Below are 21,116 nucleotides of genomic sequence, written 5' to 3' on the forward strand. Positions count from 1 at the left end.
AAAAGCATTCATGTTTTAACGGTCATCCGCATTAAACCTACGAATCCAGCCGTTAGCTAGAGAGATTCATGCTAAGCAGTAGTAATCAATCACCAATATAGATCAAAATTGGGCTAAATAAAAAAAAAAAAGGAAAACCTAGATTAATGAATCTAACGGTTCAAAAATAGAAAAGCAAATAATAGCTAGGTTAAATTATGACCGACATATACTAAATTCTCTATAAGAAAATTATAATGCTCCATTACTTCTTCTAATCACATCACTCATATCTTTTTTTTCTTTTTCTGGTTCTCTTTCGTTACTTCAAAAAGAAGCTGGGGTGGTAATCTTGTAATCCCGACGAGTCCATGATGTTGTTTTCGTCATTTATATGCTTTTTTCTTTGAATGTTTTATATACCGTCGGATCTAAAATACAATTGCATCTAATGGCTGTAATGAGAAAGCGGCCAAATATTATATGATGATTTGTTTTATTGTTTTAACCGTTGGGTAGTGCCACGTAGATTTAGGAAAAAATGTTTTTAGTTTTCCTTTTTGCTTTAGATATTTCCTTTCTGTTTTAACGATCTATTCACCGTCGGATCAAAAATATCAACTGCATCTAATGGCTGAGATAAAATATGATTTTTTTTTAGATATTTCTTTTTTTTGTTCAATGATGTATCCACCGTCGGATCTAAAATATAATTGCATCTAATGGCTGTGATCAGATATGAGTTTTTTCCTTTTCTTTTTTTTTTTTCTAATAAACCCGTTGGGGTTGGGGGACTTCGCTATAAATAAGCACAGAGAGGTCTTGTTGTCTTCTCATCTTCACTTTTGCTGCTGACACAAAGATTAGAGAGAGAGAGAGAGAGAGACTCTTCTTCACCACCTGAAAGAGAGACAAATAAAAAAAAGAGTAAGAGAGGCCAGGTTCGTTCTTATGCCGACAAGGAGCAAACATGTCTGAAGCGATCTGAAGATATAGCGAGAGAGCGTTGGTTGTTACGGCGACTAACTAGGGTATTGAACAGATCTGAGGTATTTTGTTTTCGCCTTCTTCTCAATTTTATCTATGAATTCGATTTTTTTTTTTTTTCTTTCTGATTTGATTGAGTTAGGGTTTGATTCGAAAGGAGTTTGATTTTTAAAAAGTTTGTATTTTTTTGATTGATTTGTTTCTCTCTTTTACAGGCAACCTGATTCTACTGATGGATGATGACTCATTCAACACGGTCTTCAAGTTACGCTCCACTGACAACAGAGTGAGTTAAAAGTCGGCTTCAAGTTTGGGTTTTTTTTTTTTTTTTTTTCATTATAGTTACGATTTAGATCGGAATGAGAGACTGATATTTTGTTGTTTTCTTTTTGCTTTCTTCATAGTATGAGAGGTGGTGATGATGCACACTATGTGACGCTGCAACAACAACGATGGAATCAAAAATTAATATCCTTTTTTTCTTAATCTCCCTGTAATTAACTGATCTCAAATTCCTTTTCTTTACTGTTTTCTTTTTCTTAACCTGTTTCAAGTTAAATCCTTTATTCAGATGTGGAGGTTATTGGATTATGATGCAGCTTGTGTGTGTGGTAAAAGTAATCTCAGAACCGTGGACAACACACTTATTATGCCCTGTGTAAGTATAATTCCAGATACTTGAATTTGCTTCTTCTTTCATTACTTACTCGTTTGATTATTTGACGTCTTGTTACGTATGGTTTTTTTACTTTTCAGGCCCTGTGTGGATCATCCCAAACCCAGTTGGAGATGTTACATGTCCTCCAAAAGGTAACACCTTTTTTTTTTTGTCTCTAATCTGCATCTGAAACAAATGAATCATGTTTACTATTCCAATGAAAGTAATGGCTCATGTTCACCTTCTTGCTTCCTCAGCCTGCAATCCAGCTTCTCTCTTTCTCTCTCCTCCACGGTTTGCCTTCCAACTTTGCTTCTTCTTCTTTTCTTTTCTTTTTTTTTCGTTTTGATCTCTATTTGGTGATTGATTTGTCTTCTTTGTGATGTTCTGTGCTGTGTAGCTAAGACGAGACCTATGGAGTTTGGTGAAACGGAAGGCTGTTGTTGGCCATGGAAGGAAGATACAAATATTCCTTGTAAGTTACTGAAAAGTTTATCATGAAACAGTGAACAACAATTATTCCTTGTAAGTAATTCCCGATACTTGAATGGCATCTCTTTACACTACTCAGTTTGATTTTCTAATGTCTTGTTACATTTTATTTTACCATGTTTCTTTCAGGCCCCCCCTGTGGATCATCCCAAAACCATTTGGAGATGTCACATGTCCTCCAAAAGGTAAAACTTTCTATCTCCAATCCACACACAGATTGAGTTAAAATTTGCTTAAAAGTTTTTTTTTCTTTGGGTCATTGTTACGGTTTAGATCAAAAGGAGACTGATATTTTTGTTTTTTTCTCTTTGTTGCTTCACTAGATGGTTCACTTTCTTTCATAGAATCCGGGATAATGCACACTATATGACGCAGCAACAACAACGATGGAATGGAGATTTACTATCCTTTTTATTGATCTCTGTAAGTGATTTAATAATCCTTTTCTTCACTGTTTCTTTTTTTTTTACATGTTTAAAGTTAATCCTTATTCAAATGTGGAAGTTATTGAATGTGCAGCTTCTGGAAATAATCATAGAACGGTAGATTCGAGGAGGCTGCTTGCTTGCATATCAAACTTAGTGGCCAAGGTTCCATTTTTTCTCTCTCTTTTTGGTAGTTGGCTTGGAAACATTTATCTTGACTGAAGTGTTGCTTATCATGGCTATGTTGCAGGTTGTACATGATGAGCTAGTGAAGTTGTGATGGCTGCTGGAGAAGTATCTGAGCTACGCTTTGCTAAACCAGGTCTTAAAGAGGAAGCCCTAGAAGACCTTTTCCTAAACAATTAAACTTGGTACTCTCTAATCTCACTCTCTCTATATCTTTCCATCCTTCTTCTTCTTCTTGTTTGCAAATTCTCATAATTTTTTTTCTGTTTTTTTGGCCATGGATTTATTTAGGTGATATTATGTTTCCATGGATGTTTGATGAGGTTCATGCCTTGAAGCCATTCAAATTTGCCGCTGATATCTTGGACAAGAAAGAAGATTTACCTCCATTATATGATAGTTGCTACATTAAAAATAATAAGGTCTGTTTCTCTGACTCTGAATCTTCATATCTTTTCTTTTTCTTGTGGATCCGACAATGTTCCATATGTTTTGGCATGTCTCTTTCTGGTAGGTGCGTGTTGTGTTGGCCATGGAAGATACATAACCCAAGGAGCCAAGTGAAGGGCCCCCAGCTGATGTTTTTTCTGTTGACTGGTGGACTCAGGAAAGAGGTTGCTTGCAGAGCCAAACTCAATTTACGTGTTTTTCTCTGCTTTCTATTTTACATGTTTTTAGTTTTCCCTCTCTCACGCAATTTCCCAGCAATTTCAGGTCCGTGATTAGAGTTCCTTGTACTCAGAGCTGAAGTCAACGGTGCTTTTCTCCATCGAGACATGTATGTATGAAGCCAGAACTTAGGAGAGATTGTGTCTGCTACATGTCGTTTTTCACACCTTCTTGCTTCCTCTACCCGCAATCCAGCTCCTCTCTTTCTCCTCCACGGTTTGTCTTCCAACTTTGCTTTTTCTTATTTTTTTCGTTTTGATCTCTGTTGGGTGGTTTTGTCATATTGTTTTTGATTTGTCTTCTTTGTGATGTTCTGTGTTGTGTAGCTGAGACGAGAGCTATGGATTTTGGTGAAACCGAAGAGTAGTGTTGTTGGCCATGGAGGATACACATATCAGATGGACCCAAGTGAATAGCCCAGATGTTTCGTTTGTTGACTGAAGTGTGGCTTATCATTGCTATGTTGCAGATTGTACATGATGATGAGCTTTTGAAACTGTGATGGCTAGTGGACTCGAGGAAGGAGGCTGCTTGCAGATAGTTATTATGCCTTGTAAGTAATTCCCGATACTTGAATGACATCTTTTAACGTCTTGCTACATTTAATTTTACAGTGAACAACAATTATGCCTTGTTTCTTTCAGGCACCATGGATCATCCCAAAACCAGTTGGAGATGTCAGATGTCCTCCAAAAGGTAAAATATTTTGTCTCCAATCTCCACACACAGATTGAGTTAAAATCAGCTTAGCGCTTTTTTTTTGGGGTCATTGTTACGATTTAGATCAGAAGGAGACTGATATATATATATATATTTTCCTTTGTTGCTTCTCTAGATGGTCCAGAACGTTGCAGCAGCTTCCTGCTCTTATCAAGGATGCATAGCCAGCGGTCTTAGAAATCCCCTGAGTAAGCTACTTAATTCATTCTATTCGATCCACTTTTTTACTTGGGAAATGATTTGATACATTGCGTGAACTTGTTTGTAGGCTTTCTCTTCCGTGTACAATGTTGATGAGTGGAAGTGGAAGTTAGGCGTTCTGTTGGCCAATGATAGCCAACAAGAAATTGTTTCCAAAGACAAAAGGGATCGATGGGATTATGAGCAAATTTCAAATCTTGCCAAGAGAATGGGAATGTACAGGTATAGAAACTAGACCTTTATCTTTTCAAAACCAATTTCGTATCTTGCACTATGTGCTAACCTGATTTCTTGTTTCATTGTGTTTTTGGTAACTTAACAGTGAGATTTATGGAAAGTGGTTGTGGCAAGCAAGGTTTCCTCTTTCCAATTACCGGCCAGATTTGGATGACAATCGACCACAACGGGAGGTAACATTGCCTCCCTTGGTTTACCAAAACCATAAGGCACAATTTATACTTGTAGTTTAATATGCTGAATTTGTAACGCATCCCATTTTGCAGGTGGTACTTCCTTTGTGTTAGCAAAGAAGGGTTCCTGCAGGAACACCTTGTGTTACTTTCTCTTAGAAGAAGTTGGTATTTGATAATATTTGGTCTCACTTCACTTAATTTTACTTCTTCTGATTCTTGGGCTCCCACCATTTGCTCCATGGCAACATTTGAAGGTATGATTGACAACTAATGTTTTGCTGCAACATTTTGGTTTCTACTCCCTTGTCTTGTTTATTTTTCTTTCTTTTTGATATGAAATCCATTTTTTGCAGTATCATATGCGGAATGCTGGTGATGCGTTCTTTAATTTGCTGAGGTCACTCGAGACAGGTTCTGAGTCTTCCTCCTTGACCACTTCAAATTCTCCTCATCCATAAGCTGTGAGTCTAAATCCGCCCTTTTAAAGTTTATTCTTCGTTACACACACAATAGAAAAACTAACAGATCTTATTTTTTAATGGTTTTTGTTGTTGCTTCTTCCTTCTCTAGATGTTGCAGTCTTACACAACGATGGTCAAATCCTATTCTGGAGATCGAATTGGCATTTTTTTCAGGAGTCAAGATCTCTATGAGTGATCTCAAAGTCCTTTTCTTTACTGTTTTTGTTTTGTTTTTTTATGTATACCCGTTTGAAGTTAATCCTTAATTCAGATGTGGAGGTTATATTGAATATGCAGCTTTTAGAAGGTTATTATGAAACCATGGACAACACACTGATACCCTGTAAGTATAATTCCCGATTCTTGAATTTGCATCTTCTTTCATTACTCGTTTATTTTTTTTGAATGTCTTGTTACATATGGTTTTACTTTTCAGGCCCTGTGGATCAACCCAAAACCAGTTGGAGATGTTACATGTCCTCCTAATGGTGAAACCTTTTTGTCTCTAATCTCCATCTAAAACTAATAAAACATGTTCACTATTCAGTTAAGGTTTCAAACTTTGATATACTTAATAGGATACTTTGGATTAACTAACCATGTGTTTTTTTCTTTTGTAGGTTGGAATGTTTCTTAAAGGTATGTGTGGAGCCTGCCTAGAATAACCAACTCTCGTGTTAGCTAAATCGTGCCAAAAGGTAAACGTATCAGATCCTAAATGCATGTACTGAATTATTTAGCTTTGTTGTCTTACTATATCAGATCCTAACTTGATTCTCCCTTACAGTGATCATTGTTTGAATTGCTGCAGCATGGCCAAGTTGTTTTTTGTAACAGATTGGAGCTCAAAACCGGACGTGGAGTTATTGAATATGATGTAGCTTCTGGAAAGATTATCATAGAACCGTGGACAACACTTATGCCCTGTAAGTAATTCCCAAAACTTGAATTGCATCTTCTTTCACTAATCGTTTGATTTTTTTTACCGTCTTGTTACATATGGTGTTACCATGTTTCTTTCAGGCCCTGTGGATCACTCAAAACCAGTTGCAGTCCAAAAGGTTAATGTATCAGATCCTAAATGTACTTAGTTATTTATCTTATTGTCTAATTGTATCAGATGCTCAACCTATTTTTTATACAGATGTTGAGTTATTGAATATGATGCAGCTTCTGGGAAGTTTATCAGAGAACCGTGGACAACACACTTATCCCATGCAAGTATAATTCCCGTTACTTGAAATGCATCTTCTTTCACTACTCGTTTGTTTTTTTCAAGTCTTGTTACATATGGTTTTATCATGTTTCTTTCAGGCCCCCTGTTGAAGATGTTACATGTCCTCATCTGCAAAGTTTGGGTTTTTTTTTTTTGTGGTCATCGTTACAATTTAGATCGGAAGGAGACTGATATTTTGGTTTTTTCTTTTGTTGCTTCTCTTGGTGGTTCACTTTCTTCACAGAATCGGGGATGATGCACTATATGACGCTGCAACAACAACGATAGAATGGAAAATTAATATCCTTTTTCTCGATTTCTGTAAGTGATTCATATATTTGTTCATTCTCAACTTACAATAATCATTAATTGTTTGAATCGCTGCTGCAGTATGTCCAAATTCACGTGTATAAGTGAAAATACTATATATTTTCTCAGTTCCAGATTTTATATGCATCACGTTTCTGTTTCAGCTCAGTTGGTTCATACTGTAGCTTTCCAGGTCCCTGTGTGTCGAAAGTAGATGGAATTTTGGGTGGTGGTTTACTCGCTGCTGGATCATATTTGAGTAAACACTTTATTACTTGTCATTTCTCATCTTTAAGCTCACAAGCATATTCGAAGTTTTTTAAGTGTTTTGTTATCTGCAGATTGAATTGTTACATGAGGCTTCCTTCAACATTGACGAATCTATAGAGGATGGAGATATTGATTCAGGATGCTAACGCAAAGGCGACAACAAATATGAGACTTCCACTGGTAATATACTAAAAGTCTTAAACTCTTTTCAAAATTTGTTTACGTCTTTACATTGAACCACATAAGAGGTTTCTCACAAAAAATGCAGGATAGAAAGTAAAATCATAATGTCATCGAAATTGACTGTCAGGAGACCTCTGAGATTGAAAGAAGAATATGTTGAAGGTTTGGTGTAATCCCCAATCGTCATTGAAAAATCAGTTTCTGAACAGCAGAACAGCTAATAGGTGCATTGAGTCAAGCTGCCAAAAAGGTGCAGCAGCTTCCTGCTCTTATACTTTAGCCAGCGGTCTTAGAAATCCCCTGAGTAAGCTATTAATTCATTTATTTTGTTCACTTTTTTAGTTGGGAAATGATTTGATACATTGCGTGAACTTGTTTATAGGCTTCATCTTCTGTGGCCAATGTTGATTAGTGGAAGTGGAAGTTAGGCGTTCTGTTAGCCAACAAGAAATTGTTTCCAGAGGCAAAATGGATCGAAGGGATTATGAGAAAATTTTAAATCTTGCCAAGAGAATGGGACTGTACAGGTATAGAAACTAGACCTTTATTTCGTTAGTAACTTATTTTGTATCTTGCACTATGTGCTAACCTTATTCTTGTTGCATTGGATTTTTGGTTCTAACTTAACAGTGAATTATACTTACAGGGGAGAAGTATGCAGAGAGCCTGTCAGGTATTACTGAATCACCTTTACCTCGTTCCACTTATCTTTCGAACAAAGAGTCTTTACTAAAAGAAATAGTTTATTTATTGATAGAATAATAGGAATCCCCTGAGGGAAGAACGATGCTGGAATTCCGGAAAAATGATTTAAGGACAAAGAAAGACTTCTTTAAGCTATTGCTCGGTACCAGGTGAAGGTACATATTTCATATATCTAGTAAATGTTTAGGTTTCTGCAAATCAGGTATCATAATTGCTTATCACCCTTGCTTCTTGGTTCCATTAGAAGGATCAAACAGGGACAGGAGCTGAAACGTTTTTTTGGTTTTGCATGTTTCCCGTCTCTGTTTTTATGAATGTGACCATCAGTTCTTTTGCTGATAGATTTTTGTTTCAACAGGGATCCTGATCTGGTTAAGAGGATTGGAGCAGCTACTGCAGTCGAAGTCAGAGCCACTGGAATTTCATACACATTTGCTCCTCGCATGGCAGTAAAGTTTCTGTATTCTGGATCTTATTATAAGTTCTCACCTTCTGCCAAAGTCTTATAGATCTTGCACTCTTTCATATCTTTGGTACTTTGGACATTTGTTAAAGTTTTTTCTCACTCGCTATTTGTAGGTTTGTAGAGATCCCAGATAGGGGTAGGTGTTATGAGAGGATCACAAAGTTGTGGAAGACTTGACAGATGTCAATCTTGTTTTACAAGGAGAGCCTCCTTCCAACAATAAGCATGGCGTTCCGTTTCTTGGTGGCAGGTAAAGCTTTTGCTAATTTGGTTGTTATATATGAGCCTTACATAAGTATGTTCTTCTTTTCATGCGTGTTATTTTGTCTGGGATAAAATTGCAGCATGTGCCAAGCATTATGTGGGAGATGGTGGGACAACCCGAGGAATAAATGAGAATTTCACGGTAACTGCTTTACCACATGCCTGCTTATGGTGATGCAATTTACAAAGGTGTTACCACAGTGATGGTTTCATAGTCAAGCTGGAATGGTTAGAAGATGCATGCAAATACTGAGCTTATCACAAGGTATCTTAAGGGTACCCTTAACATCAATGCACATGCTCTGTGTTCTGGCAGTAGTATTTCTAAATGAATATTGCCCTTTCTTGATGTATTTTGTAGAGTCGTGAAGAGAACCTTTTATAGAGCATGTGTGAATTCTTAGGTCAAGGAGTTGATTTTGAGTTCTAATTCCAACTTATCTATCATCTCTATGATTATCTGCAGGGTTCTTTTACTTCGGATTGGCACGGTGTTGATATGATTTCCTCACCACCGCATACAAACTACACATCTTCTGTCCGAGCTGCAGTTCAAGCTGGAATTGATATGGTTTGTGTTTCAAACTTCACAGACATTCCTGGACCGGGAACGGAAAATGTTACTTGTGTGCTAATGAAATAATTTTACATATGCAGGTCATGGTCCCCTTTAACTTTACTGAGTTTGCCAATGATCTTATGTCCTTGGTGATAAACAAAGTAATTCCTGTCACCCGGATTGATGATGCTGTCAGAAGAATCCTGCTTGTCAAGTTCACTGATGCTCTTTTTGGGACTTTAGTGGAAAACTTCCTGTTACATGGTTTAGAAACACTTTTTGCTTACGGGTCTGGTCTTGAAACCGAATCCGTTGGGAGCATTGTTGCTAGGTAAAATGCTTCACACAGCTTTATTGTTCCATCGTTTCAGTATGCTCTCTGACACAAGATTAAGGATCTTAACACCTTATTTTGGTTGCAAACAGGTCTACCGCAGCTTCTGCTACTAGCACAAAGCCTTGCTTGAACACAGTCCTTGTATCTGCTACAAATTGTCTACTTCTCTGCCCAAGGTATCATGACCAGTTTCAACTTCCGTTTTGATTTCTGTTAATAAATTGGTAAGATGAGGTAACTTTATATTTTTGTAGCTTAAGCCGTGTTCTGAGAAGATGAAAGCTACAAAAGCTTGGGAGTAGATAATTCATTCGGTTATCGGATCCCGGGAGTTTTTCGTAACGTAGTTTTGTTCTTCTAGCCTAGCAAAAGAGATCCTGAATCTGAGTCATTGCAACCTGGACCATCTTGAATATTTAAACGTTTCTTCTATTTACATGCTACAGAGAGTATAGACTGTTCTCTTCTTTCAATCCATCATGCTTGAAAATAAATTAAATTAACGTTGTGGGCAATAATGGTAAACAAAAGAAACGAAAGCAAGAGAACAACATTATGCTTTCTTTGTAAAAGAAGAAACATATGATGATGATGACCTGAATGAGACTAAAGAAGAGAGATTTTGATGAGCAGAAGAAGTCATAGCCGCAAAACTATGGGATTTTTAGTAAAATGTAGACATAAGCGGATCGAACCACACCTCAATAACGATGTCGAGAGACACTAGATAAGTAACCGGTATTCAAGTCGAATATTTATACCTATAAACAAAAATAATGAGAGACACAAGAGTAGAGGTAAGCAAAAAATATTAGGGAACAGCAATTCCATCCATCCAAATCACTGTTTCTGTGGAATTTGCCAAACGGAAAAGGGAAGAGAAAATGGCGTCGGGGTGTGGGAAACAAAAGGATTTCTGGATGGATTTTAGCGAAGACATGCATGTCTCATTGGAGAGAGTTCCTAAACACAACTTCTCATAATAACATCACTAGAAGTCTTGTACCTGCACACAATTTAACTACTCGATAATACACAAGAAATAAACAAACAGTAAAATTTGAAGCATGATTGTGTTTATAAGAAGAAACAAGGCGAGATTAAGTGATAAGAGGTTGTGGAAATTGGAAAAGCTTACGAGAATAAATAAAATTTAGTAAGATGTAGACATAACGGTGTGGAGAGACACTAGATAAGTAACCACCGCTATTCAAGTAGAATATTTATAACTATAACCAAAAATAACGAGAGACACAAGAGTAGAGGTAAGCAAAATATTAGGGAACATCAATTCCATCCGTCCGAAGATACTAGATATCGTAGATCGTTGCGGAGTTGTGCTAACACGTCCAGGTTGTAAATAGCTAAGTCCATATTGGTATCCAGATGTGCTGATACTCAGAACACATCTTGATTGTGAAGGAAGTGGGGCTAGATTTTCGACTAAAGGAGTTAGACCACTAATTGTCTGTATACGGATAGTATTTGAACAACCTCTTCTCACTGTCATGTAAGAAAATATTCCCTTGCTTAGAAACAGCAATGGGGGTGAACCACCTTTTCCAATATATCGGGGAAATAACTATGGTTAAAGTTATGAAGTAAGTCATAGTCCAAGTTTCTTCTTGTGCATCCATGCTCCATATCTCTAGTAGCCATTCAGGACCAAAACCTGTGTCGGAAAAGGCCAAACGGTCTTCAAGGTTCACTATCTGAGCTGCAGGGGTGTACCTAGACGGCGGAAGTGCAGAAACATCCCGGAACTCTTCTGTGTGAAGATCCGAAGCTAGTATCTTAAACCTATGCTTAAAGTCTAACCAGTAGATGGAACCATTGACACACGCCGACTTCCTTGTTGCTTCAACCTTGTAAGGAGCCGGGGTAAGTTTCCGCCATTCCCCAGTGTTAACATCAAGAATCTCGAAATCGTTGAAATCAAATAACATCCTCACTACTTTATAGCTCCCACTAACTTCATCCTTACCGAATCCCATCGCCCAGTATCCAGGGAATATGTAACGCCATACTTCTGCGATTGTAGTAAGTAATAACTTTTAAGACAAGGAAACGAATATATTCATTCTTATATAATAATAAATAAATAACGAATTTACGGGGAACGAGTTCGATCCCATAGTCAAAAGGGCCTGTAGGGAATCTAAGGAATTCTCCGGTGGAAGGGTCAAAACGTTGATTCAATCTGGTACAGGGATGCAAACCAAACAGTCACATGTCAACCAAGGTCGTGTGGTGGTTTCAAGGCGTTGTAAATAGACAATGTCGATCTCTGCGTCTCCTTGGAACCGTGGCTCTCTCCGACAGCAAGGATTTTGGGGTTCTTTTGAACACGCTTAAGCCTCTCCGCGAAACTCTTGGACTCCAGTATTTACTTCCATTGTTTTGAGACGGTTTTGCATCTGATTATTAGTTTCAAGGTCAGCCTAAGGAGTATGTCTTCCACCAGATCGGAAACTATGTAGATTGGATTAGGGTTTTCTTCTTCTTCTTCCATCTTTTTCTTGAGCAATAAGATATGTGCTGTGTAAGTGAACTCAGGGGTTTGTTGTGACAACGTCGACGAGTATTTATGTTAAAGCCCATAATACAAAGGCCCATTAAAGGATTAATTCGGGTAAACCCGAATGATATTCGGATCCTTGAAAATCAATCATCAGGCGAAGAAGAAGAAGAAGTCTCGAGAGATCTCAAGCGGAGAGAAGAAGAAGGCAAAAATGGCGTCGGGGTGGGGGATAACGGGGAACAAAGGGAGATGTTACGATTTCTGGATGGACTTCAGTGAATGTATGTCTCATTGCAGAGAGCCCAAAGATTGTACTCTTCTTCGTGAAGACTACCTCGAGTGTCTTCACCATTCCAAAGAGGTCCGTTTCTCTATCTTCCCTTTTTTTTAGGGTTCTTTCAATCCGTTCTCTGTGTTTCAGTAGTATTCAATTTCACGCTTTTGATCAGTCTTGCTGATTTTAATTTGATGATTCTTCGCCCTGTTACCAGTCGTCTTTACGAAACCCTAGATCAATCATGATTGTTTTTGAATCACCAGTTGGAACAATCCCTCAAAAACTAGTTGTTTCGTTTGCCTTATATGTCTTATTAGATGCATAAAAACATAAGCAAACTTTTTCTTGAAACTAAAAAAAGTCTCGTGGTTAACATGAATTGCATTCTCTCTCAAGTTTAAATGTGGATGCTTTCACTAGGTTGCTCGTAGAGATTAGGTTTATATTAACACCGCCGCTTCCCTTGTTTGAAATTTAGTTTTACCCCATGAACTATTTAGCTGTTAAGTTTGGAAGTTGAGGCTTACTCTTCAGCTCATGTCCCTGTTTGATCCTTCAAATGGAACCATTTGTCCAACTTTGACGTAGATGTTCTCTCTGTATTGACATCATGGACGTGTTAGAGAAGCCAATGAAACTGAATGTATAGGGTTGCTGGTGAAATTATGAGAACATCCAAAGCTTTGTAGATTCTTGGTTAGTATAAGGCTTATGGTAGATGGACTGATAAGGGAGGATGGCTTATTTGTGTATTTGTTGTAGTTCCAACGAAGAAACAGGATATACAAAGAGGAACAACGTAAACTAAGAGCAGCTTCAAGGAAAGGCGAAGATACCGGGGATGGGACTCCTACTCATCACTAATCTGAGTATTCTCCTCCTATCTCCAAAGTTTGCAGCCGAGAAGAAGAAGAATAAACAAAAAAGGGTTCTTGAAGATTTCTGTATGTTGATGTGTCAAACTTTGTTTGATCGTTTTCAGTTTGAATTTTGCAATGGATTTACTATCTTTTCTTGTCTTTTTTCCGCTGACTGAGTTGTAATATGCCTTTGGCTGTTCATCAAGCACAGACTCCTTCTTTCATGGTAATAATAATTACTCTTACAGGTATACTAAAAAATCATAATGTCAAATAGACATTAAAAACAGAACAGTAGATGGAATCATGAATTGGTCCTCTATAGATACAGTAGTTGTCATTGACTTTCTCTTAAGTCTTCTCTGCAATTTCTATATGTGTAAAGAGAAACACAAGCTTTTGTATTTTTATCTTCAGTAATAATAATTTCGAAATGGAGACGAAATCTCTAGAACTAAAGGTGATGTCAGCACAAGGGCTTAAGAAAGTCTCGAAGATGGATGTTTTCGTGGCCGTGAAGTTATCTGGCGATCCCAAATGCTCCGACCACCTTGAGCAGCGGACACAAGTGGCAAGAAACAGTGGAACAAGCCCCAAATGGAGCAATGATTTCATGAAATTCCCCATTGACCAAACCTTAGCTGAGGCTAACCGCCTTGTGATCACTTTCAAGATCAAGCGCGAGCAACGTGGAAGCGGAGAGAAAGACATCGGCGAGGTTCACGTTCCCGTGAAAGAGCTTTTGGATCATCTTGGAAACGATAAGACAGGTCAAAGATACGTCACATATCAAATCGGAAAATCCAAAGGCGATATTAGTTTCACTTATTTATTCACCGATCAGGTGGCGATTACTAGCGGTGGTGGCTTCTCACGATACCTAGCTCCCGAGCCGGTGCGTCCTGCAGCGACACACCAGCCTGTTTTGAACAGACCCGTATTGAGTCAGTTGCTTCCAAGCGTGGGATCGTTTAGCTACGATCACGTTCCTTGTCAGTCTCAGTCTCAGCCACCGTTTTATCCACCACAGGCTCAGCCGGAGATTCTTCCGCCGTCTTTCTTCCCCGGATTGTATCAGCCTCATGGATATCAGATGAGTTACATACCGGAAAGTCCACCGACAATGTATACATCTATATTTCCTGGCTTATCATGTCCGCCGCAGACACAACCGGGACTATATCCACCGACGAGCCCTTACAGATTTTAGCTTAACGGTCAACGTCTGTCTCTGAGCTAAGTCGTCGGTGAGGAGATTTGTAGACTTTTTAACTAATGATCACGTCCCCCTGCTTGTGTTTTTTTTTCAAACAATATAATGCTGTCTTTTTTATTTGTCTTTTAACAGAATCATAAAAATTGTTGCGTTATTGTAATTTTTGAAAATGTTGAAAATATTGGCATACGATTGGGAGAGTTATGTAACAAGAAGTAATTATCCTGATAACAAATTTGAGAGAGCATCATAATCTATGATACAGTTTTATTTTATTTGTAATTTTTCAAAATTTAAATATAACATAACATTTTGGAATGTGAATAGTGTAATATAATTTATATAGAAAAAGGCCAATAACATTTTTATATCATGATTCATGAGTCGAATCTTCTACTCTTTTTTTTTGGGTCGTTAAACAAAAAGAATCTAATAATTTGGTGCTATTCACAAATAAAATTAAAATTAATGAACTGTTAAAAGATTCAGTTAGAAAATTTTCCCGTAAAAATTTGGATTTTATCCAATTTTTGTTTGTTGGTTAAATAAAGAAGGTCGGAGTAGCCGCCTCAAGGAAAGATACGACGGCAACAAGCAAAGCACCAAGTCTTCTTCTTCTTCCTATTCCTCCCTCTTCACGTTTCTTCTTCCTCTTTCTCTCTTACGATTCCTTCTATTTCCGTCTTCCATGGCCACCGTCTCCTCCTCCTGGCCCAATCCCAACCCTAACCCCGATTCCACATCTTCCGATTCTACTCTTCCCTCTCACCGCGATCGTGTAGACGACACCGAGTCTCTCGATTCCTTCTCCTCCATGAGTCTCAACTCCTCCGACGACCCTAATCTTAATTCTGATCCGATTCCCAATCGCAACCACGCCGTTACTGGTCCTCCTATCTCTCCCCCTACGCCCAATTTACCGGTGACGCCTCCTCCGTCCGTGCTTCACCTCTCCTTTAACCAGGACCATGCTTGCTTCGCTGTTGGCACCGATCGTGGCTTCCGGATCCTTAACTGCGATCCCTTTCGCGAGATTTTTCGCCGTGATTTCGATCGTGGCGGTGGTGTTGCCGTCGTTGAGATGCTTTTCAGATGCAATATCTTAGCACTCGTAGGCGGTGGTCCTGATCCTCAGTATCCTCCTAACAAGGTCATGATTTGGGATGATCACCAGGGCCGATGTATCGGAGAACTCTCTTTCAGGTCCGATGTTCGATCGGTCCGGCTCAGGAGGGATCGTATTATTGTCGTTCTGGAGCAGAAGATTTTTGTTTACAACTTCTCTGACCTTAAGCTGATGCATCAGATTGAGACCATTGCAAATCCTAAGGGCTTGTGTGCTGTTTCTCAGGGTATTGGTTCTATGGTTTTGGTCTGTCCAGGTTTGCAGAAAGGCCAAGTTCGGATCGAGCATTATGCTTCTAAACGCACCAAGTTCATCATGGCTCATGATTCTAGAATAGCTTGCTTCGCTCTCACTCAGGATGGACATTTGTTGGCCACAGCTAGCTCCAAGGGTACTCTGGTTCGGGTGTTCAATACCATTGATGGCACCTTGCGGCAAGAGGTACCGTATTACGCTTTTCATTCATCAAAATCCTTTCTTTTTTTTGGTTTTCTTGCCAAATTTGTTGCTGGTTTAGTCACTGACTAGTGGTTTCTGATTCTGATTATGAAGTATGCAAAGTTGGGTAGGACTGGATTTTTATGATCTCATTTCATAGTTTCTATTATTAGCTGAAAGATGCAGAGAAGTTCGTATATATGTTCTAGGGTGACTGTTACGAGTTGGTTTACTTGCTATTGTTGGATACGTGTGTTTATTATGATAGTGGTCGATTTAGCGTTTTCTTCTCAGTGGATTTCTTTCGTTTTTAACCTCAAGTCCCAAATTTAGATGGTACACTACTCTTGATAGATTGCTGAGGGTGAAACATGTTGAAAAGGAGGCATCTTTCTCTTAGTGAGATGAACCTGTTTATAGTATCAAAACATTACTAGTTTCTTGATTAAACCCTTCAGCAAGTAATAGTTATTACAAAACATGTGGTGGTTTATGTTGCGGCTGATCTTGTTCCTTATGCTGCACAGATTCTTATATCCTTTCATTGGAGTCACTGAATTAAGTCGTTTTGCATCAATTCCTCCGTAGAAAAAAAACTCTTTATGCATTCATCTTTATCAGGATGTTGGAATCACTCATCATGTATAAGCTATGAGATTTTGTGATTCTTATTTTTAGGAAATCTCAATTCTGTTTGTGATCCTTATAACAATGCCATATGATTTTGGAGTCCATGGAACAATAATGCGAACATGATGATGTGACTGTACAGGTTAGAAGAGGTGCAGATAGAGCGGAGATCTATAGTTTGGCCTTCTCTTCAAATGCGGAGTGGTTAGCTGTCTCAAGTGACAAAGGAACCGTCCATGTTTTCGGTCTCAAAGTCAATTCTGGAGCTCAAGTGAAAGAGACATCACGTGTTGCATCTGAACTTACTCGCTCTAATTCATCTCCATCTTCGTCTCTTTCATTATTCAAAGGTAAATACTGCAAACCCAAAAGTCTGTTGCTTTCATTACTTAGCACATTGGTTGAGTAACCATGACTCTTTTGCTCGATAAGGAGTGTTGCCAAAGTATTTCAGCTCGGAGTGGTCGGTGGCTCAGTTCCGGTTGGTTGAAGGGACTCAGTACATAGCCGCCTTTGGTCATCAGAAGAACACAGTTGTTATTCTTGGCATGGATGGGAGGTAAGCAAAAAATGCTTGTAAATGCAGTTGAGTTTAGAGGAATCTTGAATTCTTTATTATTTGGTCTCTGTGTATTGCATATTTGATTTGACCGGACTTGGGTTCTTTGTTGTTTACAAACAGCTTCTACAGATGCCAGTTTGATCCGGTGAACGGCGGGGAAATGACTCAGCTTGAGTATCACAACTGCCTGAAACCGCCTTCTGTTTTCTAGAAAACTTTTATTCTCTTTTGTCCCTTTTATGTAATCTCTCTACTACTTCAGTAGTGAGATTTGGTGCTACGATGGTGTAATGTATAGTTTGTTTGTATAATAATAATCAATGGGGTCTTATAATTTGTAAAAACGTTTGATCGCTAACCAAAACTTATTCAAGCCTCATCCATTTGTGTCTTCCCCCAGCAAACTGGGAAGATTTGAGTACGTACGTTACCTACCTGAACCTGATGTCCTATTCGATATTAGTTAAAAATCCAAAAAACTATAATACAGTAGGAGGTTTCCTAGTGACATATTTGCACTTTAGTATCCAAACCGAAAGGATAAAATTCCATATAACTAAACTCAAACAAAACTGCTAGAGAATTAGCCTTTGAATGTAGTCCCTAAGTATATTGCTAGAATTCAAACATTCATATAAAAGAGTTGTCTATTATTTATCCAAAAAAACAAAAATTGTAAAACTAAACGAGAAGAATGCGCATCCAGGGAATCGAACCCTGGTCAGTACCGTGGGAGGGTACTATGATACCACTACACCAGATGCGCTTCTAAGATGATAGGCGCATAATATTGATTTTGGCTGACGTTAAATTTTGGAGCAATAGAGCTTTGTGCCCAGTCTTGGTGACTGTGTTCAAGTGTTTTATTTGTTTAACTAATTCTAGAATCCAGATTCACAAGATACACCATTTGAAAATTCACTGGGTTTTTTTCCTTATAATGGATAATTAAACCAAATCATAACATTACAGAGAAGAAGAACCAGAGAAGTTGCTTTGCAACTGAGTAGTAATATCTTGAGAAACAACATCAATCGTACCATTGAGAAAACTAGCGTACCAAGAAGCAGAGAGCTTTGGAGACCTCTTGAGACCAGGATCGCTGAAATTCACATAGTACATTCCGAAGCTCAGCTTGTATCCACCATCTATCTCATACAAATCCAACATCGACCATACGAAGTAACCTCTCGTGTCTGATCCATTCCTGATCAGTCAGAAATTGTTTTCAGAAACAGTGTGTCAAGTAAACCATTATTGAAGTGGGACATCAGACCACTAAAACAATCAATGCTAATATGATGAACTAAAAGATAAAGAAGGATAATAGTACTTGATGGCGTTGAGCACAGCACCAATGTAAGCTTGAATGTATTCAACTCTTGGTGTGTCCTGTAGCATAGAATCGTGTTTCATGGGTCTACCTATTTTAAGGAACAAAAAAGTGTGATTTCAAGAAGACAAAAACAGAGCAAGAAGACAAAATAGAATGAAGTGTTACCATTTTCAAGAATGTAGATTGGAGGATTGTTATAGCTCTGCTTTATATACTCGAGAACACCTTCGAGACCCCATGGAGTGGCATCAAATAGTGAATAATTCCCAGCGGCTGTCCAAAGAAGAATTTTTATCAGCTAAAAAGAGTTTCCAAGATGATGAAAATAAAACTATGCTTACAGATAATATATGCGCCAATGTCTGCAAAGAAGGCTTCGTTAGTACTGCTAGGAAAGATAGAAGGTGCCGGTTGGTTTGTGACGTAGACTGTTATGTAGTGAATAATTCCAATAAAGTCAGATGATCCTTTCACTTGCTCCGACTCTTCCTCTGAGAAAACCGGTAACCTCGACCCCAAGGTTCTCTTCATTTCATCCGGATAGTCCCCAAATACCAAAGGCTTCAACATCCTGAATTTTATCAACTTAGTCTTTCAGATTTTGTCCTCAAGTTATTAAAACAAAGAAAGCTTAATTCCTCACCACCCAAAGAGGAAAGCTTTAGCTCTTTCAGTTGCGGTTTCATCTTCCTTGGAGTTTGTGTAAGGAGATAACCCCAATGCAAACATACTAAGGCCTATGAATCCTCTTTGCTTCCTCTGCACCATCATTTGAACTGTGTTTATACGGGTTAAGGATTTTAAGAGCGAAAAAGATAAAAATAGGTATACCTTGTACTTTAGTTTATACAAATTGGAAGCGGAGGCATGAGCTAGCAAAATGTTATGGCCTGCAATATATGTATCCATACAAGAATTTCCGGTAGAGCAATTGGTAGGAGGAGTACAATGTCCAAACCTTCTTCCTTGGCCATAATAAGCAATGGCGAATATTGTAGCTTCGTTGATTGTAGTCCATAGCTTCACATCCTCCCCAAACTCTCTGAAGCAAACATCTGCAAAAGCAGTGAAGTCTTCTCTGCAATATAACAAATAAACAATATTTTTTAACTTTAAAAAAGTGACTTTGTTAGATCAGAATCTTCTTTGATACTTTACATGATTTTGCGGTTGATCCATCCTCCGTACTCATCTTCAAGAGACTGAGGAAGATCATAGTGGTAAAGTGTAGCGTGTGGCTCGATTCCTGTTAATAGTTTTGTCAAAAATTATCTTAGCTAGAAGCTATACTGAATTGGCTTTAGTTGGGGATCAAGTAAAAAAGCCTCACCATGATTTCGTAGTTCTTTGATGAAGTTCTTGTAAAACAATAGACCTTTTGGGTTAATGGGTCCTCTTCCATCTGGAAAAGTACGCAGCAAAAAAAAAAAAAAAAAAAAAGGGTTTTAAGAGGTCAGAAACAATCTCGTTAGTTACTAGCAAACAAAGAAACAAGGAAGAGGCATTAACTAGGTATAAGTCTTGACCAAGAGATAGAGAATCTGAATGCTTGTAAGCCCATATCTGCCATCAGCTTAACATCCTCCTGCAAAAGTCACAAAAACATCGAATTTGGAAAAACAGAGCTGATAACTTCTTTGACAAGTAAACAACAAAGAATATAAAAGAGAAACCTTGTATTTGTGATACCCATCACATGCTATATCTCCTCCAATACCTCCATCATCTGCAATTGTTTCAAAGAAGGGGTCTGCTCATATATATATATATATATAAACGCCAAATAATGGACTCAGAATTTAAAAACTAATCTAAACAATTACAACAGTGGGAGGTTGTATCCCAGACGCTAGGACTTCTTCCCTCTTCATCAGCAGCTCCTTCCCACTATTTCCAAAATTTCCCAGTATAAAAAAAAAAAAAAAAAAAACTCAATTGGTAGACAAAACAATAAAAAAGAAAAAGAAAAAAAGACAAGACAAATTGGCGGCATTGATGTAGCTGCAGAGTCGAACCTGATAAGCAGAAGTGGCTGCTCCGAAGAGAAAATCCTCTGGAAAATCGTTTCTGGTGAAGGCATCAATATTGTAGCTTGTTGCCAAAACTATGGCCAGAAGAAAACCAAAAAACAGAGATAAAGGTTTCATTTTTTATTTTCTTCTTTTAGTATGTCTGTCTTTAATTTAATTGAAAAAGGGGTTATCTTGGACCATTGAGTGACCCTATCTACATATATAGCAAAATATCTTCTTCTCTTTTTTTTGGGTGAAGTATAATATTTCCGTTATAAATTTACCAAATGTATTCCATTTTTAAATTTGCCAATATATGTTTGTAGTTTAAAAAAGAAATTTCGGGAAAAAACAAATTAGTGAAGTATAAGATTTTTTACCTTTTCGGTTCATGCTAAAATGGGTAATATTCATTGTAATTTACGAAGCAAAATGCCAATTTAGCTAAATTTTACATTTGGAAATTATTTTGAATTATTTTGTTTTTTTTTTTCCAAGATAGTTGCATTGTATGTGCCATATTGAAAGAAGAAGAGTGAGTGGAGTATGACCTCATGGACCATGGTACATCTTTGCGTTAGAATTGGTTAAGACGAGAGTCACGAGACAGTGAACCATTCTAAGTTCCAACAAAAAAA

At 37.9% G+C, this 21,116-nt stretch overlaps 5 protein-coding genes, 1 non-coding gene and 1 pseudogene across 60 annotated transcripts; 4 read left to right on the forward strand and 3 right to left on the reverse strand.

The window, feature by feature from the left end:
• The first annotated feature begins 814 nt into the window (after positions 1 to 814).
• Positions 815 to 10,015, forward strand: LOC147924987 (uncharacterized). 50 transcript variants are annotated; one of them, XM_087491728.1, is made up of 43 exons: positions 815 to 1,028; positions 1,182 to 1,252; positions 1,371 to 1,433; positions 1,519 to 1,624; positions 1,723 to 1,776; positions 1,882 to 1,918; positions 2,025 to 2,149; positions 2,246 to 2,301; positions 2,440 to 2,539; positions 2,636 to 2,706; positions 2,792 to 2,912; positions 3,019 to 3,149; positions 3,242 to 3,341; positions 3,442 to 3,612; positions 3,723 to 3,949; positions 4,041 to 4,092; positions 4,232 to 4,304; positions 4,385 to 4,539; positions 4,640 to 4,727; positions 4,821 to 4,984; positions 5,084 to 5,191; positions 5,301 to 5,394; positions 5,489 to 5,534; positions 5,628 to 5,679; positions 5,812 to 5,889; positions 5,979 to 6,117; positions 6,215 to 6,252; positions 6,336 to 6,412; positions 6,506 to 6,543; positions 6,652 to 6,728; positions 6,881 to 6,975; positions 7,058 to 7,166; positions 7,255 to 7,473; positions 7,552 to 7,696; positions 7,800 to 7,842; positions 7,927 to 8,029; positions 8,233 to 8,323; positions 8,454 to 8,590; positions 8,685 to 8,869; positions 9,071 to 9,175; positions 9,262 to 9,494; positions 9,590 to 9,676; positions 9,755 to 10,015. In XM_087491728.1, exons 2-7 carry the CDS (start codon positions 1,203 to 1,205, stop codon positions 2,123 to 2,125), a joined length of 411 nt encoding a protein of 136 aa, XP_087347854.1. In that variant the 5' UTR covers positions 815 to 1,028; positions 1,182 to 1,202; the 3' UTR covers positions 2,126 to 2,149; positions 2,246 to 2,301; positions 2,440 to 2,539; positions 2,636 to 2,706; positions 2,792 to 2,912; positions 3,019 to 3,149; positions 3,242 to 3,341; positions 3,442 to 3,612; positions 3,723 to 3,949; positions 4,041 to 4,092; positions 4,232 to 4,304; positions 4,385 to 4,539; positions 4,640 to 4,727; positions 4,821 to 4,984; positions 5,084 to 5,191; positions 5,301 to 5,394; positions 5,489 to 5,534; positions 5,628 to 5,679; positions 5,812 to 5,889; positions 5,979 to 6,117; positions 6,215 to 6,252; positions 6,336 to 6,412; positions 6,506 to 6,543; positions 6,652 to 6,728; positions 6,881 to 6,975; positions 7,058 to 7,166; positions 7,255 to 7,473; positions 7,552 to 7,696; positions 7,800 to 7,842; positions 7,927 to 8,029; positions 8,233 to 8,323; positions 8,454 to 8,590; positions 8,685 to 8,869; positions 9,071 to 9,175; positions 9,262 to 9,494; positions 9,590 to 9,676; positions 9,755 to 10,015. The 50 variants fall into 50 exon arrangements, with proteins under 50 accessions (XP_087347854.1, XP_087347862.1, XP_087347855.1 ...); XM_087491736.1 differs by having other exon boundaries at positions 6,902 to 6,975; XM_087491729.1 differs by having other exon boundaries at positions 6,003 to 6,117.
• Positions 10,016 to 10,846: 831 nt separating this feature from the next.
• LOC109129688 (F-box/kelch-repeat protein At2g43270-like) lies at positions 10,847 to 12,042 on the reverse strand (annotated as a pseudogene).
• Positions 12,043 to 12,135: 93 nt separating this feature from the next.
• LOC104749046 (NADH dehydrogenase [ubiquinone] iron-sulfur protein 5-B) lies at positions 12,136 to 13,319 on the forward strand. Its single transcript, XM_087491749.1, has 2 exons — positions 12,136 to 12,382; positions 13,061 to 13,319. Exons 1-2 carry the CDS (start codon positions 12,143 to 12,145, stop codon positions 13,160 to 13,162), a joined length of 342 nt encoding a protein of 113 aa, XP_087347875.1. The 5' UTR covers positions 12,136 to 12,142; the 3' UTR covers positions 13,163 to 13,319.
• A 272-nt stretch (positions 13,320 to 13,591) lies between these two features.
• LOC147924988 (protein SRC2 homolog) lies at positions 13,592 to 14,649 on the forward strand. The gene has a single exon (XM_087491698.1). It carries the CDS (start codon positions 13,592 to 13,594, stop codon positions 14,366 to 14,368), a length of 777 nt encoding a protein of 258 aa, XP_087347824.1. The 3' UTR covers positions 14,369 to 14,649.
• Positions 14,650 to 14,861: 212 nt separating this feature from the next.
• On the forward strand, positions 14,862 to 17,509 carry LOC104749047 (autophagy-related protein 18a). Its single transcript, XM_087492926.1, has 4 exons — positions 14,862 to 15,941; positions 16,711 to 16,918; positions 17,001 to 17,127; positions 17,251 to 17,509. The coding sequence occupies exons 1-4, from the start codon at positions 15,063 to 15,065 to the stop codon at positions 17,339 to 17,341; spliced, it is 1,305 nt and encodes a 434-aa protein (XP_087349052.1). The 5' UTR covers positions 14,862 to 15,062; the 3' UTR covers positions 17,342 to 17,509.
• Positions 17,510 to 17,825: 316 nt separating this feature from the next.
• Positions 17,826 to 17,896, reverse strand: TRNAG-CCC (transfer RNA glycine (anticodon CCC)). The gene has a single exon. It is a non-coding gene; the product is annotated as a tRNA-Gly (tRNA).
• Positions 17,897 to 18,039: 143 nt separating this feature from the next.
• On the reverse strand, positions 18,040 to 20,680 carry LOC104749048 (beta-glucosidase 8). Of its 6 annotated transcripts, none has more exons than XM_010470622.3 (12): positions 20,482 to 20,680; positions 20,290 to 20,353; positions 20,140 to 20,192; positions 19,976 to 20,051; positions 19,797 to 19,868; positions 19,625 to 19,712; positions 19,298 to 19,544; positions 19,110 to 19,225; positions 18,808 to 19,037; positions 18,632 to 18,739; positions 18,464 to 18,554; positions 18,040 to 18,337 (listed from the first exon to the last, which is right to left on the reverse strand). In XM_010470622.3, exons 1-12 carry the CDS (start codon positions 20,611 to 20,613, stop codon positions 18,097 to 18,099), a joined length of 1,518 nt encoding a protein of 505 aa, XP_010468924.2. In that variant the 5' UTR covers positions 20,614 to 20,680; the 3' UTR covers positions 18,040 to 18,096. The 6 variants fall into 6 exon arrangements, with proteins under 6 accessions (XP_010468924.2, XP_019093144.2, XP_087349032.1 ...); XM_019237599.2 differs by having other exon boundaries at positions 18,464 to 18,522; positions 20,482 to 20,672; XM_087492906.1 differs by having other exon boundaries at positions 18,464 to 18,522; positions 20,140 to 20,216; positions 20,482 to 20,653.
• Positions 20,681 to 21,116: the final 436 nt, after the last annotated feature.

Source organism: Camelina sativa, chromosome 16 (assembly GCF_030686135.1).
Source record: "Camelina sativa cultivar CO46 ecotype springtype chromosome 16, ASM3068613v1".
Taxonomy (NCBI): domain Eukaryota; kingdom Viridiplantae; phylum Streptophyta; class Magnoliopsida; order Brassicales; family Brassicaceae; genus Camelina; species Camelina sativa.